Genomic DNA, 22562 nt, shown 5'->3' on the forward strand with positions numbered 1-22562 from the left:
GCAGCAGCCACCGTAGAAAAATGCATCCTTAAATTTTACAGCACAGGCATCAAAGTTGCTCAAGTCATTTAGGTAATGCAGATCCCCCTCTCAACAGTCAAAGGAAGGGGTGCAGAGTGAACTGAGCTGCTGAGAGAGCTGTCTCAAAAAAATTCTGCTATGAATTTTGAAGATGCATTATTCAACAGCAGCTGCAGCTACATTGGTCAATGGTGACTTGTTTTAAACCAATTTTTTGAATTGTTATGAACAGCTTAACCACTTGCTTACTGGGCACTTAAACCCCCCTCAGGCCCAGACCAATTTTCAGCTTTCAGCGCTGATGCACTTTGAATGACAATTGCGCGGGCATACAACACTGTACCCAAATGAAATTTTTATCATTTTTTTCCCACAAATAGAGCTTTCTTTTGGTGGTATTTAGTTACAGCTCGGAGTTTTATTTTTTACTAAACAAACAAAAAAAGATGCAAAAAAAAAAAAAAAAAAAAAAATCATGTTTTAATAGTTTGTTATAAAATTTTGCAAACGGGTCATTTTTCTCCTTCATTGAAGTGCGCTGATTAGGCGGCACTGATAGGCTGCATTGGTGGGCACTGATGGGCTGCATTGGTGGGCACTGATGGGCTGCATTGGTGGGCACTGATAGGCTGCACTGGTGGGCACTGATAGGCATAGTTAAGGCGGCACTAATAGGCACAGATAAGGCGGCACCGATGGGCACAGATAAGGCGGCACTGATGGGCAAAGATGGGCACAGATAAGATGGCACGGATGGGTGGCACGGATAAGTGGCACGGATGGGTGGCACGGATGGGCACTGATAGGTACCACAGATAGATGGGACTGATGGGCACTGATAGGTGGCACTGATAGGTGGCTCTGATAGGTGGCACTGCTGGGCACTGATGGGCGGCACTGATGGGCACTGATGGGCGGCACTGCTGGGCACTGATGGGCGGCACTGCTGGGCACTGATGGGCGGCACTGGGGTGCAGCACCTTTGAGGCAGATTGGGTGGCACTGTGGGTGGCACTGTGGGTGGCACTGTGGGCACTATGGGCACTGACGGGGGGCACTGACGGGGGGCACTTACTTTTGCTTTTATTTTACTTCAGGATGGCACTGCGGGAGGCAGGTGGGCACAGGCAGGTGGCAGGTGGTCCCTTGTATTGATGGCCGTGATCGGGACTGATGTCCCGATCACGGCCGCCGGTGATCGGCTTTTTTTTCCTCTCCTCGCGCTGTCAGCGCGAGGAGGAATAATAGCCGATTACCGGCTCCGTTCTATCACATGATCAGCTGTCATTGGCTGACAGCTGATCACGTGATAAGGGGTCGGGATCGACCCCTTGCACGGATCGGTGATCAGGCGAGTCTCATAGACTCGCCGATCACAGAGCGCACCGCGCGCGCCCCTCAGGGGGCACGCAGGCCGCTCGTAACCGGGACGACGTCAATAGACGTAGTCCCGGAAATGTAGGTCCGCGCTAATGCCATCATTTGGCAATAGCGCGGATCTGAAGTGGTTAAAGTGATTGTAAAGTCTTGCTTTTTTTCTATTAAAATAACAAACATGTTATACTTATCTGCTAGGTTTTGCACAGGGCAGCCCAGATCCTCCTCTGCTTGGGTCCGTGGCTGGAGCTCTTGGCCCCTCCCCTCCCTCCTTATGAGTGCAACCACAGCAAGCAGCTTGCTATGGGGGAACCCAAGCCGAGCTGCAGCTTTGTGTATCCATTCAGACACAAAGCTGCGGTTCAGCCTTGCCATCTCTCTCCCATGATTGGCTAACTTTGATTGGTTGGTTGATTGACAGAAGTGGGAGCCAATGGTGCCACTGCTGTGTCTCAGCCAAATAGGAAAGCGTCCCAGATGGCTGAGGCATTCATGGACATGGCTGGATAGAGAGAGGGCTCAGGTAAGTATTAGAGGGGCTGAAGGGGCTGCTGCGCACAGAAGGCTTTTGATCTTCATGCATTGAATGCATGAAGATAAAAAAAACTTCTGGCTTTACAACCCCTTTAAGTTGTTACTCATGTTATCTGGTTTCATGGCCTCCTGAAAATAGCTGGCAGTGTAGATTTCTCCATCTGCGTGGTAAGAATGGATGGGGGAATAGAGTACATTCTTTTTGTTCAGCCTGCAGACTGAACAGGAGAAAATCAAGCAGTCTGTGGCCACCTTTAGTGTTGTCCTAAAGCTAGATAAGAGGCAGGGGCGGACTGACCATTCGTCCACTCGGGCACTGCCCGAGGGCCCCAGGCCACTAGGGGGCCCCATCAAGGTTGCCAGCCTCAGTAAAACCAGGAACACTATGTAAAAATCTGTTTTTTTTACATCTGTCTCCCTTACCGACATCCTTTTGGTCTAAAAATTCTGAGATTATAGCTGCCCCACCTCTCCAGTATCTTCTCGGCCAAAAGAAACATGTCTGTGTATACTGTGTGATTGTATACTGTGTGTGTGTATACTGTGTGGCCCCATAATCTCTGATTGCCTGGGGGCACCATAATCTCCTATTGCCCGGGGGCCCCATGAGTTGTCAGTCTGCCCCTGATAAGAGGACACACATGAAACTATCCCTAGTAAGCCTGTACAATTCTGATCATTTAAAAAATGAATTTGATTTCCAGCATTAGCACAATTCTGACAAGTTATCTTTAAAGACTAAGCTCACTTTTTCCAGAAAAGAGCCTATGTAGTCAAGAAGTCCCAGCAGATATTAAAAATGTGTGCATGTTATAAAATTATCATTCATTTTATTGTTTTACCTGTAGGCCATTTAGATCCCATCAGAAGCCTGGCTAAAAACTCCAAGTTACTGTAGCAACCCCCATACCCTTCCTTGTTAGGGCACAAAAACTGTTTTCATTCCTACAAAGTTGTGAGTTATCATCCAATAGTTTTCACATCCTAGCAACAAATCAGGACATGGGGCTTGGAGTTTTTTAGCCAGGCTTTTTAGGGGACCCAAATGGCCTACAGGTAAAACCAAACAAATTAACGGAGAAGTATGCCCAAAGCTCTTTTGGCCCCACTTCTCCTATGGATCACAAGAGTGCAGTTGGTTCTACACTAATGTGACCCATTTTAAGCCAACAGTGGGCTAAAGCCTGCTGTCAGCTGATGTCACTTAGCCAGTCCAGGCTGGGGAAAGATCTCTACTTTATAGTTGGAATCCACTCAGATTCCTGGACCGGCAGCTGCCTCAGCCTCTTACGGAGACTGAGCCAACCACTCCCATCCACTCCACAGCCCAGTGCTCAAATGAGCACTGGAGGGGCAGAGCAGAGAGCGGTGATTGACAGTCCCAGCACTCTGTTCAGACCAGAGGGGAGAACTGAGCGATCAGCGTTGTTTGATTGGATCGATGATGCATCCAACTTGGAGAATATACATTTTATTTTTTTAACCCCATACTTCTCTTAACGATCGGTTTACCAGGCGAACGGGTCACCCTGTTTGGATCGGCACACACCACGGTCCGCGGAGTGCTCCACGGCCTCGGCCTAGCTCTGGAGCGTTGGCCATCTTGGTACACCCGGCGGCCTTTTACAAATGACGGAGCGATCACAACCTGCATGATGACGCCAGTTCCCCTCTCCCCTCTGTGTACAGAACTGTACAGTGGAGGGGAGAGATCGGATGGAAGCAGCGCTGTGGGCTGGATCTGTAGTGCCCATAGCGCTGCTCTGTGACAATTGCAGTCACAGCCATCCCTCCATAATCTGCCAATACACTGCCATACCCTGCCAATACTCTGCAATACCCTGCCAATACCCTGCCCTACTCTGCCAATACTCTGCCATACCCTGCCAATACTCTGCCAAACCCTACCAATCTATAATACCCTGCCAATCTGTCATACCCTGCCAATACTCTGCCATACCCTGCCAATCTGCAATATCCTGCCAATACCCTGCCAATACCCTGCCATACCCTGCCAATATTCTGCCAATACTCTGCCATACCCTGCCAATACTCTGCCAATACTCTGCCAATACTCTGCCATACCCTACCAAACTGTAATACCCTGCCAATCTGTAATACCCTGCCAATACTCTGCCATACCCTGCCAATCTGCAATACCCTGCCAATACTCTGCCATACCCTGCCAATCTGCAATACCCTGCCAATCTGCAATACCCTGCCAATACCCTGCCAATACCCTGCCAATACCCTGCCAATACCCTGCCATACCCTGCCAATACTCTGCCAATACACTGACATACCCTGCCAATACTCTGCCATACCCTACCAAACTGTAATACCCTGCCAATCTGTAATACCCTGCCAATACTCTGCCATACCCTGCCAATCTGCAATACCCTGCCAATACTCTGCCATACCCTGCCAATCTGCAATACCCTGCCAATCTGCAATACTCTGCCATACCCTGCCAATACTCTGCCATACCCTAATACTCTGCCATACCCTGCCAATCTGAAATACTCTGCCATACCCTGCTAATACTCTGCCATACCCTGCCAATACTCTGCCATACCCTGCCAATACTCTGCCATACCCTGCCAATACTCTGCCATACCCTGCCAATACTCTGCCATACCCTGCCAATACTCTGCCATACCCTGCCAATACTCTGCCATTATGCCATACCCTGCCAATACTCAGCCATACTCTGCCATACCCAGCCATACTCTGCAATACTTGGCAATACCCAGCCATACTCAGCCATACTCAGCCAATATTACAGTGGGGGAGATGACGTGTATATTACAGTGGGGAGGTGTATATTACAGTGGGGAGATGGAGGATATTACAGTGGGAACTATATGGTGGTGAAATTTTCACAGGTTTTTGCAAATTCAATTATTATTTGCTGATCCGAAAAATGATCTGATCCGTGACTCTGATCCAAGGAAGAATCCGATCCGTGAGTTTTTTGATCCGTTGCACCCCTACTTGACTGCATAGGCTATTTTCTGTAAATGGTGAATTTAGCCTTTAATCCGCTTGGAAGAAAACCATCGGGAAAAAACTCAAGACCCACCTCTTTTAAGAAGAAAGTCAACGCAGGTCAGATCAAGCACCTTGAGGCGATCCAGTTCGCAGTTGCAGCGCTATACAAGTCATTCATTCATTCATTCATTTAAAGCTTATTCTTGTGGTGTGTGCTTTCATAATGTCTACTTGTTAATATGATATCTATAGCAGTTTATCATTAGGTAGCAAAGGCTTATTTAGCACCTCTGAACATTTGGCAAACGTTCATGATTTGTAAAAGAAAATTGGGGCTTATGTTCCTTACTATAGAAACATATTGAGAAGTCACACTGCATGATTTTGTCTTTGCTAATGTGCCAGGAAAAGTTTTCATGGGCACTCTGAAAACTAAGGAATGGAAGCAAACATCTAAATGTGTGATTCCTTGCATAAGATCGTACACGTTGAATTATCTTTTATCATTACATTTGCCAGGAAAGAAAATGTAGCTGAATTTTGTTGCACATTCCGTATACTTTGTTCAAAAATGGCATCCCATAACAATGCCATCATTTCTGCAATGTTACTGTTATTACTAGTTACATATAATAAATAGTATAACACAGTGGCAATGAACAAATCCCAACAGCTGCTAAATGTCAGGATTTTTCAATTTTAGCAAAAAATATTCTTGTAGATAAGAGTCATAGGCTTCGGGATATAAATGACCATTATTTTCAAAACACTATAGAATATAATGGCTACAGGCATACCTCCCAACATTCTGAAATGGGAATAAGGAACAAGCAATGGGAATAAGCAAAAGTATGTAGGCATAGTTAAACTCACAAGTGCCCTTTCACCACAACTATTCCTATATACTGGCTTTTGAAATTTACAAATGCAGCAATTTAGGAATTGGATGAAAGGTTTAGCACTGGGAAACACTTTTTGAAAGACAAATAGTGCATTTTATATACAACTATATTGATTAGACCAAAACAAGGGACAAATGAGGAGGAAAGAGGGACAGAGGGACTTTGTTGCAAGTCAGGGACAGTCCCTCAAAATCAGGGTCAGTTGGGTATGCTATAGGTCAGTGATGGCCAACCTCGGCACCCCAGATGTTTTGGAACTACATTTCCCATGATGCTCATGCACTCTACAGTGCAGTTAAGCATCATGGGAATGTAGTTGCTAAACATCTGGGGTGCCAAGGATTGCCATCACTGCTATAGGTAATACTCCAATACTGCCCTATGTGGACAATGCTTTTGGAGAATACGTGATGTATCCTTTGTGTTGTCCACAAATTAATCTTTGTTTTATCGCCAGAAATCTGGATGAAAGCTTAAAGGAGAAGTACAGCCAAAGCTCGTGGATCTCAAGAGTGTCGTTCTCTCTGCACTCCTGTGATCCGTTTTCAGCAGATGGGCTGAGGCCTGCTGTTGGCTGACATCAGAGTCAGTCTGAGGAAAGATCACAGCCATATGGTCCACCACCCAGGTGCCTGGACCGGAAATCACCTTTCCTTTTCAATCTGCAGCCAGTGCAACTTTCTGTAAATTGCAATATGGCAACCTGGAGGCGTTCTGTATACAGATTGTGTACAGAATGTACCCAGAAATGTCATTTTCTGCTTGTGTGATTGTCTCATTGATTTTCCCAGAAGTCTGTACTAAGATACAAGACATATTTGTATCCTTCCTTGCAATAGGAATTGAAATTCTGGTGAGTTGGGCTGGGTTCACACTGATCCGGTTTGCCACAGCATATGTCATTTGTACAGGAACCGCACCGGATTCCTGTACAAATGACATGCAAACTCATTGCAGTGGAAATTGAGCCATACATTATGTATGTATGGCTCAATTCACACTGGATCTGCACCAAAAACCTTTTTTTTGTCCCCACTGGAATCGGATTGCATGGGTGCTCAGACCCATGCGATCCAATTCCACAGTTCGTACTGCATTCTGCAAAGCGATATAGGGGTGTCATTATCTTTATACTGACACCCACAGCAGTTCGCAGAGCACAGTGTGAGAATTGCACAGGAATCGCTGTGGTCCCAGCACTTCATCAGTGTGAACTGTGCCTTACTCCCCAAGGGTTAAATACTTTTAAAGTGATGCAGAGCCTGCAACTTTTTTTTTTTTTTATAAGAACACTGAGACCCCACTGGCTGATTATAATGATCCAGACCCTCCCTATCATATCTAGTGTGTAAAGCAATGTTTCTCAACTCCAGTCCTCAAGTATCCCCAGCAGGTCATGTTTTCAGGCTCTCCATTATTTTGAACAGATGATTTGATCAGTTTCACTGCCTTAGTAATTACCACAGGGGGAAATCCTGAAAACATGGCCTGTTTATTTATTTATTATTTATTTCAGGTACTTATATAGCGCCGTCAAGTTACGAAGCGCTTTACATATACATTGTTGGAGGTACTTGAGGACTGGCGTTGGGAAACATTGGTGTAAAGCAGTGGTTTTCAACCCTGTCCTCAAGTACCCCCAACAGGCCATGTTTGCAGGTTTTCATTCATCTTGCACAGCTGCTTTAAATCAGAGTCAATGGCTTGGTATATTGGACAGCTATTTTATAAGAGAGATTCCCAAACATAGCCTGTTGTGGGTACTTGAGGACAGGGTTGAGAACCACTGGTGTAAAGGATATGGTGAAACAAATGGTTATTTATTTAGAACGGCAAAAGATAGGTTAGTTAAAATCCCTGCAATGTACTTTGATTACACAGAGGGGAATTTTTATTTCAATAAAGGTATCCACTAAGTGGATACCATGCTGTAATGCAAGGCAATCCATATATATATATATATATATATATATATATATATATATATATATATATATATATATATATTTTTTTTTTTTTTTTTTTTTTTTGGTGACCTTTGGACATACTATGTATGGACATACTATGTATGGACATACTTTGGTGGCCTTTGGACATGCTATGTATGGACATACTTTGGTGGCCTTTGGACATACTATGTATGGACATACTTTGGTGGCCTTTGGACATACTATGCATGGACATACTTTGGTGGCCTTTGGACATACTATGTATGGACATACTTTGGTGGCCTTTGGACATACTATGTATGGACATACTTTGGTGGCCTTGGACATAAGTATGTATGGACATATTTTGGTGGCCTTTGGACATACTATGTATGGACATACTTTGGTGGCCTTTGGACATACTATGTATGGACATACTTTGGTGGCCTTTGGACATACTATGCATGGACATACTTTGGTGGCCTTTGGACATACTATGTATGGACATACTTTGGTGGCCTTGGACATAAGTATGTATGGACATATTTTGGTGGCCTTTGGACATACTATGTATGGACATACTTTGGTGGCCTTTGGACATACTATGTATGGACATACTTTGGTGGCCTTTGGACATACTATGTATGGACATACTTTGGTGGCCTTTGGACATACTATGTATGTCCAAAGGCCACCAAAATAAAAATATACAAAAAAGCACATGGACTCAAGATGCTACAGGAAAATCATTTTTATATTGGCATATATTCTGTCATTTGCAAGCCAACAAAATAGAAGGCATAAAGCAGGCAGCTCCCTTGAAGCCTGACTCCAAGCACACTTTTTCTTAGTCCAGTGTTTTCTGAATCACTACCAGATCAGAAAAGCAGAGAAAAGCTAAAAGTCATTAACTGTGTACCCGTGCTGGGTCAGAGACTCCATATTCTAAACAGAGTCAGCATGACAGCCAGGCTAATTGAATTTTAAGAAATTTCGCAGACAATGTGGCCTTGTCTGTGTTGGAACATGGAGGACAGGAAGCCTCCATATTTTCCCATGACCGGTTTCCTTTAAACCACTAACCACAGCTCATCCTGCAAATCAGCCTATCCAATCCATCATTTACCCAGGTATAACACATGACCAGCTTGACAAGCTGATAGTTATATTATGTAGTATAAAGACAGCAGACAGATATGTGCCTGAAATATATTAGGAATAATAAAGCCCACTTGCATTGCTGTCACAAGTAAAACATCAGCAGCGGTCTTGCTGAGCACAGAAGAGCTACAGTTAATGAAATTCTGTTTTATGCAATAGTCAGAGTTAATTGACCAGTAGACAGATTTTACCTTTTTGCATGGCTTTTAATTGGCAAAGTCAGATTTGCTCTTCATCATGAATTTTACTTTATGACAACCATTTTCCAACGAAGACAAGGGCATAACTATGCTGTCTGTGATACTGCTTGGCTCTATCGAAGGATGTTGACAGCCTTATAAAAATGTCAATGAGAAGAGGTGGGCTGGAGGAGCATCATATTAGTATATGAATGGTCCTACAGTCCTCTGGTCTACGACCACTGTTCAGTATTAAATACTAAGGCTTCATGTACATGGGACGTTTTTACAGCCTCTTCTGAATGACCATCCGTTTTGCCGCATTTACATGTCACGTTCAGCTGAGTTTTGCCGCGTTTGTGTTTAGAGGGGTTTGAAAAAATGTTTTATTTTTTTTCAAAATAGCCAAAAATGAAAAATGTCTGTAAACGAAAACGCGGCAAAATATGAGTTAGCACGTTTAGAAGCGTTTGGTGCTTCTGAACCCATTTTTTTACATTCCACAAAATGCCTCTAAACTCAACTGCCTAGAAACGACTATAAACGACCCTGTGTACATGTACGGATAAGATAACATAGAGGAGAGTTCAGGAGCAGTTGAAAAAAACTCCCAACTGCTCCGAAAACATCCGTTTACCAGCAGCAGTGTATATGAGGCCCAAGGCTTCATGTACACGGGACGTTGTTCAACCTTTCCTGAACAGTTTAACTTTGACGTATAAAAATGGCCGTTTAGCTGTGTTTACATGCCGCGTTTGCATCTAGAAGCATTTGAAAAAAAAAATTATTATTTTTTCCAAAATAGACAAAAATGAAAAATGCCTGTAAACGAAATGTGGCTAAACGTGAGTTACCGCGTTTAGATGCATTTGGCCACGTTCGACGTTTGAAATGCCTATAAACACAACTTCTGAATGCATTTTTTTGGGTTCCAAAAAAAGCCTCTAAACGCAACTGCCTAGAAACGACTATAAATAACTCTGTGTACGTGTACTGATAAGATAACAGAGGAAAGTTCGGGAGCAGCTGAAAAAAATGCCCAACTGCTCCTAAACATCCGTTTACCTGCAGCAGTGCACATGAAGCCTAAAAGGTTTCTCTATTATATTAGTTTTATTGAATAAATATTTCCTACATTTGTAGGCCATTGCTAATATTAAATATAAAAATGTATATTTTAACATGAAGCTTACGTCAGAGATAGTTAAAATACACAGTTAACATGTACCAAAGAACACATTTTAAGTAATGCCTTCAGGAGCACATACCAGGAGATTCCATTATCCAGTAAATGGATAATGCAGTCAGGATAGAAAGAGCAGTACTTGCAGTTTAAAAGCATATTAGGCTACCAAATGACCCTCTGAGCCAGCCATATGCTAAATTCTTCAGCTAGACAGCAGATCTACTTTAGGCTTTCTCTACCATTTACATTTAAGAAAAAAAGAAAACGGGTAAGTGACAACTTTGTAAAAGAGAAGTAGCACATTCAGAAAAGTAAAAGATTATGGCTCTCTATTCTTATTACTTCTTATAATTTGCATTTTCTTCTGTACTTTATGTAAAGAGCCTTATTCATATGCCTTAGAGTAGTAGAAAGTAAAAAGCCACTTTTTTTGCTTAACTACTTACTGTCCTCCATATAGCAAATTTACTGCTACAGGGCAGCAGCTGTGCACCTTATCACGTCTGTATATTATATATATCTATATATATATATATATATATATATATATATATATATATAGATATAGATATATATATATACAGTATATATGTATATGTGATCCAGCACTTCTGGGTAGTAAATACGCTGTGATCACACACACACAGCGGGGGCCCAGCAGCAGGTATCGCAGACTCAATGGGCATTATTTACTAAAGGAAAATCCTATTTGCACTGCAAGTGCACTTGGAAGAAAAGTCGCTGTAGATCCGAGGGTGACATGCAAGGAAAATAAAAAACAGCATTTTAGCTTGCACATGATTGGATGATAAAATCAGCAGAGCTTCCACTCATTTCAGATCTACCCCTCCAAAGTGGATTTTCCCTTTGTAAATAACCCCCAATGTCTGCCTGCACCTGCAGATCATCCTGCAGACAAAAAGTGTCAATTCGTTTTAGAATGTCCTCCGCAATATCGCAGTCCTGCTATAAGTCGCTGTTCGCTGAAATTACTAGTATTAAATAAATAAATACAAATATCCAATAGTTTGTAGACACTATAACTTTTATGCAAACCAATCAATATACGCTTATTGGGATTTTTTTTTACCAAAAATATGTAGCAGAATACATACTGATCTAAATTTATGAAGAAATTAGATTTTTTTATTATTATTATTATTATTATTATTATTATTATTAGATATCTTTTATAGCAGAAAGTAAAAAATATTGTTTTTTTTTTCTTTTCAAAAATATGTCTTTTTGTTAGACATGGGCACCGTCAAAAAAATTGTTTAGTTTTGTTCTGTATTAAAAAAAAATAGTATTTCGGAATTTGTGTCTGAAATTCAATTCGTATTCGTACGAAATACGAATTTGTTAGATTCGTAAACTTTTAAAATAAGGAAATTATTATTATGATGAATTTATCATAATGCGGGGTTCCCACCATCCCTGTGCTGTGCTGACTTCCTGGGTTTTTAACTTTTAGGTTTGTTAACTTTTCGTAACAATTACGAATTTTCGTTATGAATTTGGATCCGAAATTTGTACGCGAAATTTCGGATTTCGTACAGAATTTGGATGCATAAAAATTTGTATTCCGGATTCGTACGAATGTACAAATTTCCGGAAATTCGTACGAGTTTTCGATCCGTAAGAAACGAATCGCACATGTTTACTTTTTGTTTGCAGTGCAAAATCTATAAACCGCAGAGGTGATCAAATACCACCAAGAGAAAGCTCTATTTGTGGGGAAAAAGGGCACACATTTTATTTGGGTACAGCCTCACAAAACTGATCAATTTTCAGTTAAATTAAAGCATTGCTGTATTGTAAAAAATGGCCTGGTCAGGAAGGGGGGTAAATCTTCCAGAGGTCAAGTGATTAAAGCGAAAGTCCAGATTTTTTTTATGCCAAAGGAAAGGATTAAAACCCTGTCATGTTTTTACTCTTTCATAAGGTGAGGTGAGTGAGGCGAAATCTCTCTAATGGAAAAAAGCTTAGGCTGGACAAAAGACTTCAAGCCATGATTCAAAAAAGAAAAGTTTGAACCTTGCTTAGGTGTTTATTGCTGTTTATCTGCCTATTGCAGGGATTCTCTGTTACTTACGTTACTACTGTCACCAAAGGGAACAGTGACAGAGGTTCAAAGCTTATCCACTTGACCAAAAAATAACAGGGGCCCAACATTAAAAGCTTTTTTTTATTTGGCAACACAATAGAATCATGCCAGTGGACTAGACTATTGAAATGTATATACATATACAATAGATATAAAAAGCCTACACACCCCTGTTAAAATGTCAGGTTTCTGTGATGTAAAACAAATGAGACAGAGATAAATAATTTCAGAACTTTTTCCATCTTTAACGTGACCTATAAACTGTACAACTCAATTGGAAAACAGACTGAAATCTTCTGGGGTGTGTGGGGGGGTTGGAGTATAACTGTGTTCCGAATGAATCAATCACATTCAAGCTCATCTTATATAGGAGTCAGTACACACATGCCATCATTTAAAGTGCCTCTGATTAACCCCAAATAAGGGTTCAGCTGTTCTAGTAGGTCTTTCCTGACATTTTCTTAGTCGCATCCTACAGCAAAAGCCATGGTCCGCAGAGAGTTTTGAAAGCATCGGATGGATCTCATTGTTAAAAGGTATCAGTTAGGAGAAGGGTACAAAAGAATTTCCAAGGCATTAGATATACCATGGAACACAGTGAAGACAGTCATCATCAAGTGGAGAAAACATGGCACAAGAACTGAACGTTCCTCCAAAATTGATAAAAAGACAAGAAGAAAACTGGTCAGGGAGGCTACCAAGAGGCCTACAGCAAATTTAAAGGTGCAGGAATATCTGGCAAGTACTGGCGGTGTGGTACATGTGACAACAATCTCCTGTATTCTTCATATGTCTGGGCTATGGGGTAAAGTGGCAAGATGGAAGGAATCGTTTTCTTACGAAGAAAAACACCAAAGCCCATATACATTTTGCAAACACACATGTAAAGTCTCCCAAACGCATGTGGGAAAATGTGTTATAGTCTGATGAAACCAAGGTTGAACTTTTTGGCCATAATTCCAAAAGATATTTTTGGGGCAAAAACAACACTGCACATCACCAAAAGAACACCATACCCACTGTGACACATGGTGGTGGCAGCAGCATGCTTTGGAATTGTTTTTTTTTTCAGCTGGAACAGGGGCCTTAGTTGAGGTAGAGGAAATTATGAACAGTTCCAAATACCAGTCAATATTGACACAAAACCTTCATGCTTCTGCTAGAAAGCTGAACATGAAGAGGAAATTCATCTTTCAGCATGACAACGACCCAAAGCATACATCCAAATCAACAAAGGAATGGCTTTACCAGAAGAAGATTAAAGTTTTGGAATGGCCCAGTCAGAGTCCAGACTTGAATCAAATTGAAAATCTGTGGGGTGATCTGAAGAGGGCTGTGCAGAGGAGATGCCCTCACAATCTGACAGATTTTGAGTGTTTTTGCAAAGAAGAGTGGGGAAATATTGCCAAGTCAAGATGTGCCATGCTGATAGACTCATACCCAAAAGACTGAGTGCTGTAATAACATCAGAAGGCGTTTCAACAAAAGTTTAAGGGTGTGCACACTTATGCAACTATATTATTTTCATCTTATTTTTACTTGCCCCCACCTAAAAGATTTCAGTTTGTTGTTCAACTGAGTTGTGCAGTTTGTAGGTCACATTAAAAGGTGGAAAAAGTTCTGAAATTATTTATCATAGTCTAATTTTTTTAAATCACAGAAACCTGACATTTTAATACGGGTGCGTACATTTTTTCATATCCACTATATATATATATATATATATACATACATATATATATATATATATACATATATATATATATATATATATATATATATATATATATATATTTATTTATTTATTTATGTGTGTGTGACTATATTCATATTCAGCCTACTTAAATTCTTATTAACAGTGTACAGTTACTCACCAGTTATCTTTTATTTTCTAACTATAAAAGTCTCTTCTGTCCCACACGTACAAAGTCAAGGTCTCCAACAGAGAACATGAACACATTATTAAACAGCCTTTTACCAGCCAACTTTGCAGAACACAGCAGAAACACTCAATATAACTGCTAAATATAAAAATAGATTCCAAGATTGCATCAAAGTTTTGATAATATTCAGTGTATAACAGTTCCAGTCTAGTTAACTAACGATAAATATACTAATCTTAACCCACATGAACAAAAAGATTTATACCCCGCTAGCTTGCAAGTACTTTCACGCATGTTGACAGAGCTGAGATCTGTGTGCTGATTCACTTGGAAAGCCGTCTCTACTGATCACATTCCAAGAGTGCAAGAGTGATTGACCTGGCATGCACTTCTCATACCAACTTACACTAATGTGTAGGCTTATACTCATCACTGCTTGGCTCATGACAAACTGGTCTGTAAACAGGAAAACAAGACTAGGCTCTTCACTGAAGCATCTCAACATTCTTCTGACATCTGCTCATTTCTATCTAAGACAATAAGGAATAGTTAGCAAATACTGCCTGAAACGTTGGCACGTGTACAGAGATTTGTCTGTAAAAATCATTCACCTGACTATGCACTAAAATATCCTATAATTGCCTTTTTCATTTTTACTTCTCAGCAATTTATTTTATACACCAACGATGAACAGTTCTAAGTGTGCTGAACCGCTTAAACATGTTTGAGGAGCCCCTGGAGTCCATCCAACTCTGGTTGAGCAGTTCTGTTGAGTCTTTAACATATGAAATATATGCTCCACATCCATCAAAGTAAAGTCATGACTAGGAACTACAATCTACCCTCAGAAAGGTCCTTACTTTACAACTGGTGTCAAAAAAATGTTCCCTTGTTGGTTTTAGGAAAGATTACATCAATTCCAATCCCTGTTTAGCTCGAAAACCCTTTTTGATCAATGTGATCATTAAAAGCGTATCTAAATCCAAAACATCTTTTATTTAGTAGTATGGGTTAGAAGCTCTGAAGTTCTGAATTTCTGTCTCATAGATTTGCCCTATTTGTCCTAGTAACCAAGGACTGAACATGAGGGAATATGCAAAATATAGCTGTCACCAAAACAGAAATCTAGGGCAAATCTTCCAGTGGGTACACTTGTTCCAGTGACAACTATTTAAGATGGGAATCTGCTCACTTTGGTGAAATTTACACACACTTTCCGTTGTGCCTACAGGACAGACTCAAAGAGATAGATTAACTTTTAGGAAGCAAACAGTGCTAACTACCTGTCTCGTTGTGTTAGGTTTTAATAGGTTCCTTGAATGCCATGTCTAACCAAATTAGTTTTATAAGAAAGGTGAAAATTTGCTTTAGTTGAACAGGTTTTCTTTGGACATACAGTCAATCCCCCAACAGAAGGCAATGGACAATGTGCAGGTACACATGACCTATTCTTCTCTACAGTCTGGTGGACCACTAGGACTTATTTTACTCTTCACTCTGCAATGTCCAGTTCCTCGAAGAATGCAGACTGCTGTGGATTTAGTGGACAAACAATAAAAGTCTAACTACCTGTGCCTACTACAGCACACTTCTACTTATCTTATTTCTTTTGATAGTCAAAAAATGAATGTATTTGCCAAGACTTTGAAGACTTAAGAGATCAAAGTCAGGTTAATGAAAAGAAATGATTAAAAGATTGATAAAATAGAGTTCATAATGGCGTTTGCCTAATATACTGCTTAAAAACTCAAATCAAAGACACACAAAGACATTTCGGAATTCAGAGCACAAACTTGGGCAGGAGGTAAAATGATTGAAGAATATAAATGGCCATTATTATACGACTGGCACACAGTTAACTCCAAATTTCATTCCTCTACTCCTCTCATAAAAGTTCCGTCAACAAGTCCTGTTTGGTGTCTCATTGAAAAGTCACTTTTAATCAGTACATTAAACCCAACTAAACAGCATCCTAATGCACTCACAAATTACCCGCTCAGCATGTTCACACAGAGCCTTTGAAATTTCAAACGCCTTACAAGAACTATGTGTTAATATGCATATTTTCATTTTCTCATAGGACGAAACATAAAAGGTATATAAGAAAAATAAAACAAACTAGCAAAAACATAGGGTTTAAAGCAGCCACTTTACATAGTGACGGCACAGAATGCAAATCAGTCAGGGAAATATTATATACCAGTAAAGCATTCCTGTTATTGATTTTGCTCATTAAAACCAAACCATTGATAAATCAGGGCATAGATATTGGAAGAAATAGTGAAGAATTCCTGTTTCTGATTTTGCGCATTAAAAACAAAACCATATGATCAGTGCATAGATATTGGAAGAAATGTACCAGACAAAACTTTCCAGACTGCTAGCCAAAGATTCATTTTTCGAGTGCTGGGATCTTCGCCAACGTTTCGATAACATTGATAGAACAGGTTACCAGATTGTTGCGAAGGGGCCCATTTGTACAAGACATATTTTTTTTGTAAGGTTATTTGTAGTGTTTCATTTAATCCATCTGTTTTCATTCTGGTGCTGAAGAAATCACAAGATTCGCTCCAGAGCTTTAAAGACGGGCGACAGTTAACCCCTCTCCTGCCAAAGCAACTCCTGAAATGCATACCTCAAGTCAAGCCAAAAGCAAAAAAGGGCTCCGTTTATAAAAAATGTATGCAGAGCATACAATTTTAAAGAGCAGCTGCTTGGCCGTTGTGGCCTCTGAGCTGAGACCAAAACAGCATTTACCCAGCTTGAAAACAGCCACTTATCACTTTAGTGTGTAATTAAGGAGCTGACCAAATAGAAAATTGCACATCCAGAGCACTTACCCTGTCCATAGCTAGCTTTAATGTCATTCTAGAGAGCTCTGAAGTGCAGGGAGGCAGGCAAGGTAGTGAAGAAAAGAAAAAAAACATGCCGCAGGGATACTCACGGTTTCTTGAGACTTATCCTTGACATCATACACCGATAGCTTAATTTTAGTCTCTTCGTAGATGGGATACTCCGAGGGAAACGTCACACCAGTCAGAAACAGTGGATCTCTTGTTCCCTGTATAGCACAAGCAGACAGTCTGAGCTCAATGAGGTGGCAGCTGCTGGCAGCAGAGAAAGCAACTGACAGACAAGCAGGCAGACAAGAGTAAAAAAGAAAAAGATATCGATTTCAAAGAATACTTTCAGTTCCATCCAGAGTCTGATGTCGCCACCAGCCTCTTTTGGAGTATCATTCCAGCATGCTGAAAGAAATGAATCTGGAAAACACAACAGTCCGGCATCGATCAGTAAAAAAAAAAAAAAAACGATCTGTCATCATCTATCAGTAGTGGTCGTAGTGTGCCGCTATAAACTGTTTATTTCCTAGGCCGGTCTGTTGTGTTTCCTTAGGGCCAGCTGTCACAGTGCTTTGTGTCTCTTTTGAGGGGACGTGTGCTGTAATTTGTACTAACAGCCAGAAACTATTCTGAATTAACCACCCCAACCAAGGCAGCTGTAATGAGGGCAGCATTTGGGGATTTAATTCACAAAGTGAAGCATCCAGCTGACAATGATATCTATTTCTACAAACCCTGTTTGCTGTCAGGTTCACACACAGATTTAGACTTTGTTCTTGACAGTTGCCTTTTATCCATTCACTCAATTTTATAACACCCAGTTGACCTAAATATCATACGAGAACATCTGTTTTAAAATACTGCTAATAATGCCTTTCTCTTCGTCAGGATACTAAATTCACCTAAACACCGGCGGTATTTTTAGCCTTGACAAGAAATTTGTCTGATGTTTTTTTTTTTTTTTTTTTTAACTGTGAGGCTAAACTGCCATAATTTTCTCTAATGACAAGATCTCACATATTGATACTCAGACTTGTACCTATGTTAGTGTTGTCACTTGAAAGCAAACCTGTACTGATTCATTTAAAGTGATGGGTTTTTGCAAGTGGTAAAGTAGCAAGAAAAACAGTACATACCCTTCGAAGCCTGTACTTACCACCTAGACCAGGGGACTCAAACTGACGGTCCTCCAGCTGTTGCAAAACTACAAGTCCCATGAGACATTGCAAGGATGACAGTTACAAGCACGACTCCCACTGGCAGAGGCATCATGGTATTTGTAGTTTCGCAACAGCTGAAGGGCCGCTAGTTTGAGACCATTTACCTAAACACTACCCCACCAACCCCATTTCCAGAATGGATCGACCATAAAATTGCTATGGAACTTTTGGGTCAAAGCTTACACGGAATGAAGGACCCTCGTGCTCCATGTGACAACACACAGGACTGGCAAGGGAAAATGTCACGTATTCCCCCTATTAGGAAGTATTAGGTTCTTTCCAGGTGTCTTGCTGGTAAACAGAACAATGGGTAGTGATGGAAATAGGTACTAGCATGGGGGGTTCAGGCCCACTTTAAGGTCCACCTATATAAGTTTCTGGAGAACTACACTCCCCATTTTCCACAGTCTTGTATTGTGTTTTTGCTATGTCATGCTTTTATGAGCATATATGAGCATATAAGAGTTTTTAGGAAAATCTCCCATAAGCTTAATGACGGTTAAATAATGCTTATTTCATGGTTGGTGTTTTATCATTGTCAAAGAGTAGGACTTCATATTACTGGACTGCCATGTAGCTACATCATGTTTGCATATGTATGTGACTAAGACCTAGGTTTTAAAACTAAAAAAACAATTAGACAGGTTTTCTTTGTAGATTGGTAGGGTAATATTTTTGCGCACTTATTGAATATCTCTGCACAGTGAGTTGCCCATTAGTATGTACCTGTGTGGATCCATTTATCTATTTTTTTACACTACCGCGGTCAATTTGAAGTGGTAAAGTTGATGATGTCGCATATAAATTCTGTCCTTAAAGAGGTGCATTAAAATAAAAGGGAACCTTAAAGAATCACTGTATAGTAAGTTCAGTGTGTGTGAATGATAAAAAGGGTTGATGTGTGTAATTTATAAGGGAGGTGAGCAGACACCATCATTCACATTCATTTACTCTATCAAATGTACGTACAAAGTGGCAGCCATATTTGCTTAGTACATAAACACACAAAGTTATGACGTGACACTAAACAACATTATCCTTTTGTTTCCCCAAAAATAATCCATATACAGCCACTGTGTAATGGCCCTGTAACCTGCTTTTCATGAAATACTGTTATTTTCTGCCTCTGTGTACTGTCCTCTGATCTCCTGATACTCTCCTCTTCCCTTTACTTCCATTAGTTTGGAAGGGGCAGGGAATGTCAGTTGCATTCATGTTTACTGCTTTACACACACTTATCTTATAGTCCATGGTCCACCTTGGGATCAAGCAAGAGGGGGTGGCTACATCCCTACATATGGTGGGACCATGGAGAATGAACATTGTTCTCCTTAAAGGGGCTGTAAACCCTCATTAAAAAAAATATATATATATATATATATATATATATATATATATATATATATATATACATACCTCCATTGCGCAGTTCATTTTGTACAGTGTGGCCCGATTGTCTTCTGGGGTCCCCCAATGGCCCTCGTGGCCCCTCCTTGCATCAGTAAAAAAAACCCTAGGAGAAGCGCTCTCCCTGGGGTTACCTTGCGGGTGTCCAGCATGTGTGTCCATATGCCGGACTCGGCCCTGCCCCCCGCATCATTGGATTTGATTGACAGCAGCAGGAGCTAATGGCTGCACTGCTATCAATCTATCCAATCAAGAGCCGAGAACCCTGGGCAGAGAGGTAGAGCGCATCTCGGCCGAGGGAACGAACAGGCTCAGGTGAGTAAAACGGGGGGGGGGGGCTAGGGGGCTGGTCAGTGACAGAAGTTTTTTCACCTTAATACATAGGATGCATTAAGGTGAAAAAACATGAGGGTTTACAACCCCTTTAATAAGTCAGAGGGTCCCTCTGATGAAGCCCAGATCGGGCATAACACGTAAAGCAGAGTACAGCCCTTGGTGACATCATATGAGTGTGTGGAGAGATTCACAGGAGAAAGCCTGCTGCAGAGACTGGTGAATAGTCATATCCAAACTCACATGATCCAGAGGTCTATTTTAAAGGGTGAGCACATCTCCAATAGTGTCTTCATGTAAGCAAGATGACACAACATTACCGACTTTAATCGAAGGGATATATACAGTATATTTTTTGAAGAGCGCTAATTATTATATGTACTAATAGTGTGGAACTTTATTAAGGACTTTTTATTTATTGAAATTTGAGTGCTGCACAGATTATAACGACATTTTGATATTTTTAAGGTGTTTTTCATCTCAAGTGAACCTTTATTTTTATTTTTAAATCTATCCCTGCCACAAATTTTGGTTTTACTTTTGGATATAATTGGAAAAAGCCAAAATATAACACAGTTTTTTTTCCAGTTTTTGTCTCTATTGGGGCAATTTTCTCTCTAAAAAACATTATTTTATATACAGCAGGGGAAGGTTATAGTCTATTTTGTGTTTTTATTGCTATCTGTGTCCCTGTTGGGGTGAAAAAAAAATACCCTCTCCCAGTTGGACATACTAGGTAAAGCTCCAAGAGGGGTATCTGCTTACAAATGTGTACAAACTGTTGGACTCAGAGGAGTGGTGTCTCTTCTCCAACACACATCTAGACCTCCATGCACCTTAACTTATCAAGGGAAGCAAGCCTTGTGCATCTATAAATGATCCAATGTAAATGAAGGTGGTTTTGGCATCATTACCAGGCACTTTCCAACTGGGAAAGGAGTTGTTCCACTGAACACTTTTTGGAATTATACCTCTTGGTTGGCCTGGAATTTCCCAGGAAGATCTGGAGTCCATGACTTTGCTAAGAGAAGTGTCAGGCAGCTTTTCCTGCTTGCTTGCATTGTGTTTCTCCTCCCCATCCTCCATGCAGTCTCAGATACAACTGTACATCTTGCTATTAATTGATAAGGCAGTGCAAGCAGCAATGTGGATGTGCTCAGGTCACTAACTGTACTGTGGTCAACATAAAGATTCTCTCTCTACATTGACTATATATAGGATTTTATTTATAGGTGAGAAAATGATGAGCAATATGTACTTACCTAGATATACTTCTGTTGAGTGGTAGTTTAACTATTGTAACTCCCTCTTCATTGGCCTACCTCTCCGCAAGCTATCCCCTTGTCAGTCTCATCCACCTTACCAACCGTTCAGTGTCTGCCACCCCTCTCTGCCAATCCCTCCACTGGCTTCCCATTGCCCAATGAATACAATTCAAAACACTAACAATAACTTACAAAGCCATTTACAACTCTGCCCGAGCTACATCACCAATATTATCTCCAAATGTTACCCAAACTGTCCTCTTCGCTCCTCCCAGGACCTCCTGCTCTAACTTCCTTATCTCCTCCTCCAATGCTCATCTCCAGGACTTCTCCAGAGCCTCTCCCATCCCCTGGAACTCCCTAACCCAATCTATCCGGTTATCTCCTACTCTGCTTACCTTTAGGTAATCCCTGAAAACGTATGTCTTCAGGCAGGTCTATCCTGGCTTCAGCTAACAACCAAATCGTCTACTTCCCTCATCAGTTCATCCCTCACAGTTACTACCTTTTGTTTCACCAGCCCCTCCATATTATATTGTGAGCTGGCAGGAGCAGGGCCCTCCCAACCCCCAGTTACTGACTTGTATTGTTGCTGTATTGTCTCCCTTTATATTGTAAAAGTGTTGTGCAAACTGTTGGCGCTAGATAAATCCTTTATAATAATAATAGCTATATTATTGATTTCTCAAAGCGGGCAATGTAGGTGCTTAAAGCGGAACGTGACTCTCTCAATCAACATTGACTAATTTTAATCCTTATGCTGTTAGCATTAGTAAAGAAATAGGAGGGTCCTGTATGTCATATTTGCTTATATATTTTTTTATCCTAGGTTCACACCTATGCATTTTTGCGGGCCGCGTTTGCATAGGCACATCAGCCCATTCAAATGAATGGACTGTCGTCCCTGCATTTCTGAAAAAAAAAAAGTGCATGCACCTTTTCAGAAACGTGGTCAAAAAGACCATGCGATTTTCCTGCGGTTCACACACATTTTGATTGCTCACACATTTTGATCACACATGCGATTTTAAATGCATGGGGGTGCCATTCCAGATGAATGAAAGTCCTGCATGTTTTCAAGGAGCAGTGCGTTTTCACTGCAGGTGGTTGCGGGAATCGCTGTGATTCCCGCAGCCACGGGCAGAAGTGTGAACCAAGCTTTAAACTTTTTTTTCAAATTTCTTAAGTTACTTTCTGCTTACCATGCCTAGGCAAATGAGGAGGG

General features: G+C 40.9%; 1 protein-coding gene across 8 annotated transcripts in view; it reads right to left on the reverse strand.

Annotated features, from left to right (window-relative positions):
- INPP4B (inositol polyphosphate-4-phosphatase type II B) overlaps nt 1-22562 on the reverse strand; it is an 851608-nt gene that overhangs the window by 585597 nt on the left and 243449 nt on the right. For 4 of the 8 annotated variants that reach the window (XM_077476952.1, XM_077476951.1, XM_077476950.1 and 1 more), the window contains one exon: nt 17214-17330. The exons of 2 other annotated variants lie outside the window; for them this stretch is intronic. In XM_077476952.1, coding sequence (XP_077333078.1) covers nt 17214-17330 — 117 coding nt within the window. 2 more of the 8 variants (XM_077476956.1, XM_077476957.1) reach the window with 2 other exon arrangements.

This window comes from Lithobates pipiens, unplaced genomic scaffold (assembly GCF_037356315.1).
Source record: "Lithobates pipiens isolate NorthernLeopardFrog02 unplaced genomic scaffold, aLitPip1_a1.2 Scaffold_13, whole genome shotgun sequence".
NCBI lineage: Eukaryota > Metazoa > Chordata > Amphibia > Anura > Ranidae > Lithobates > Lithobates pipiens.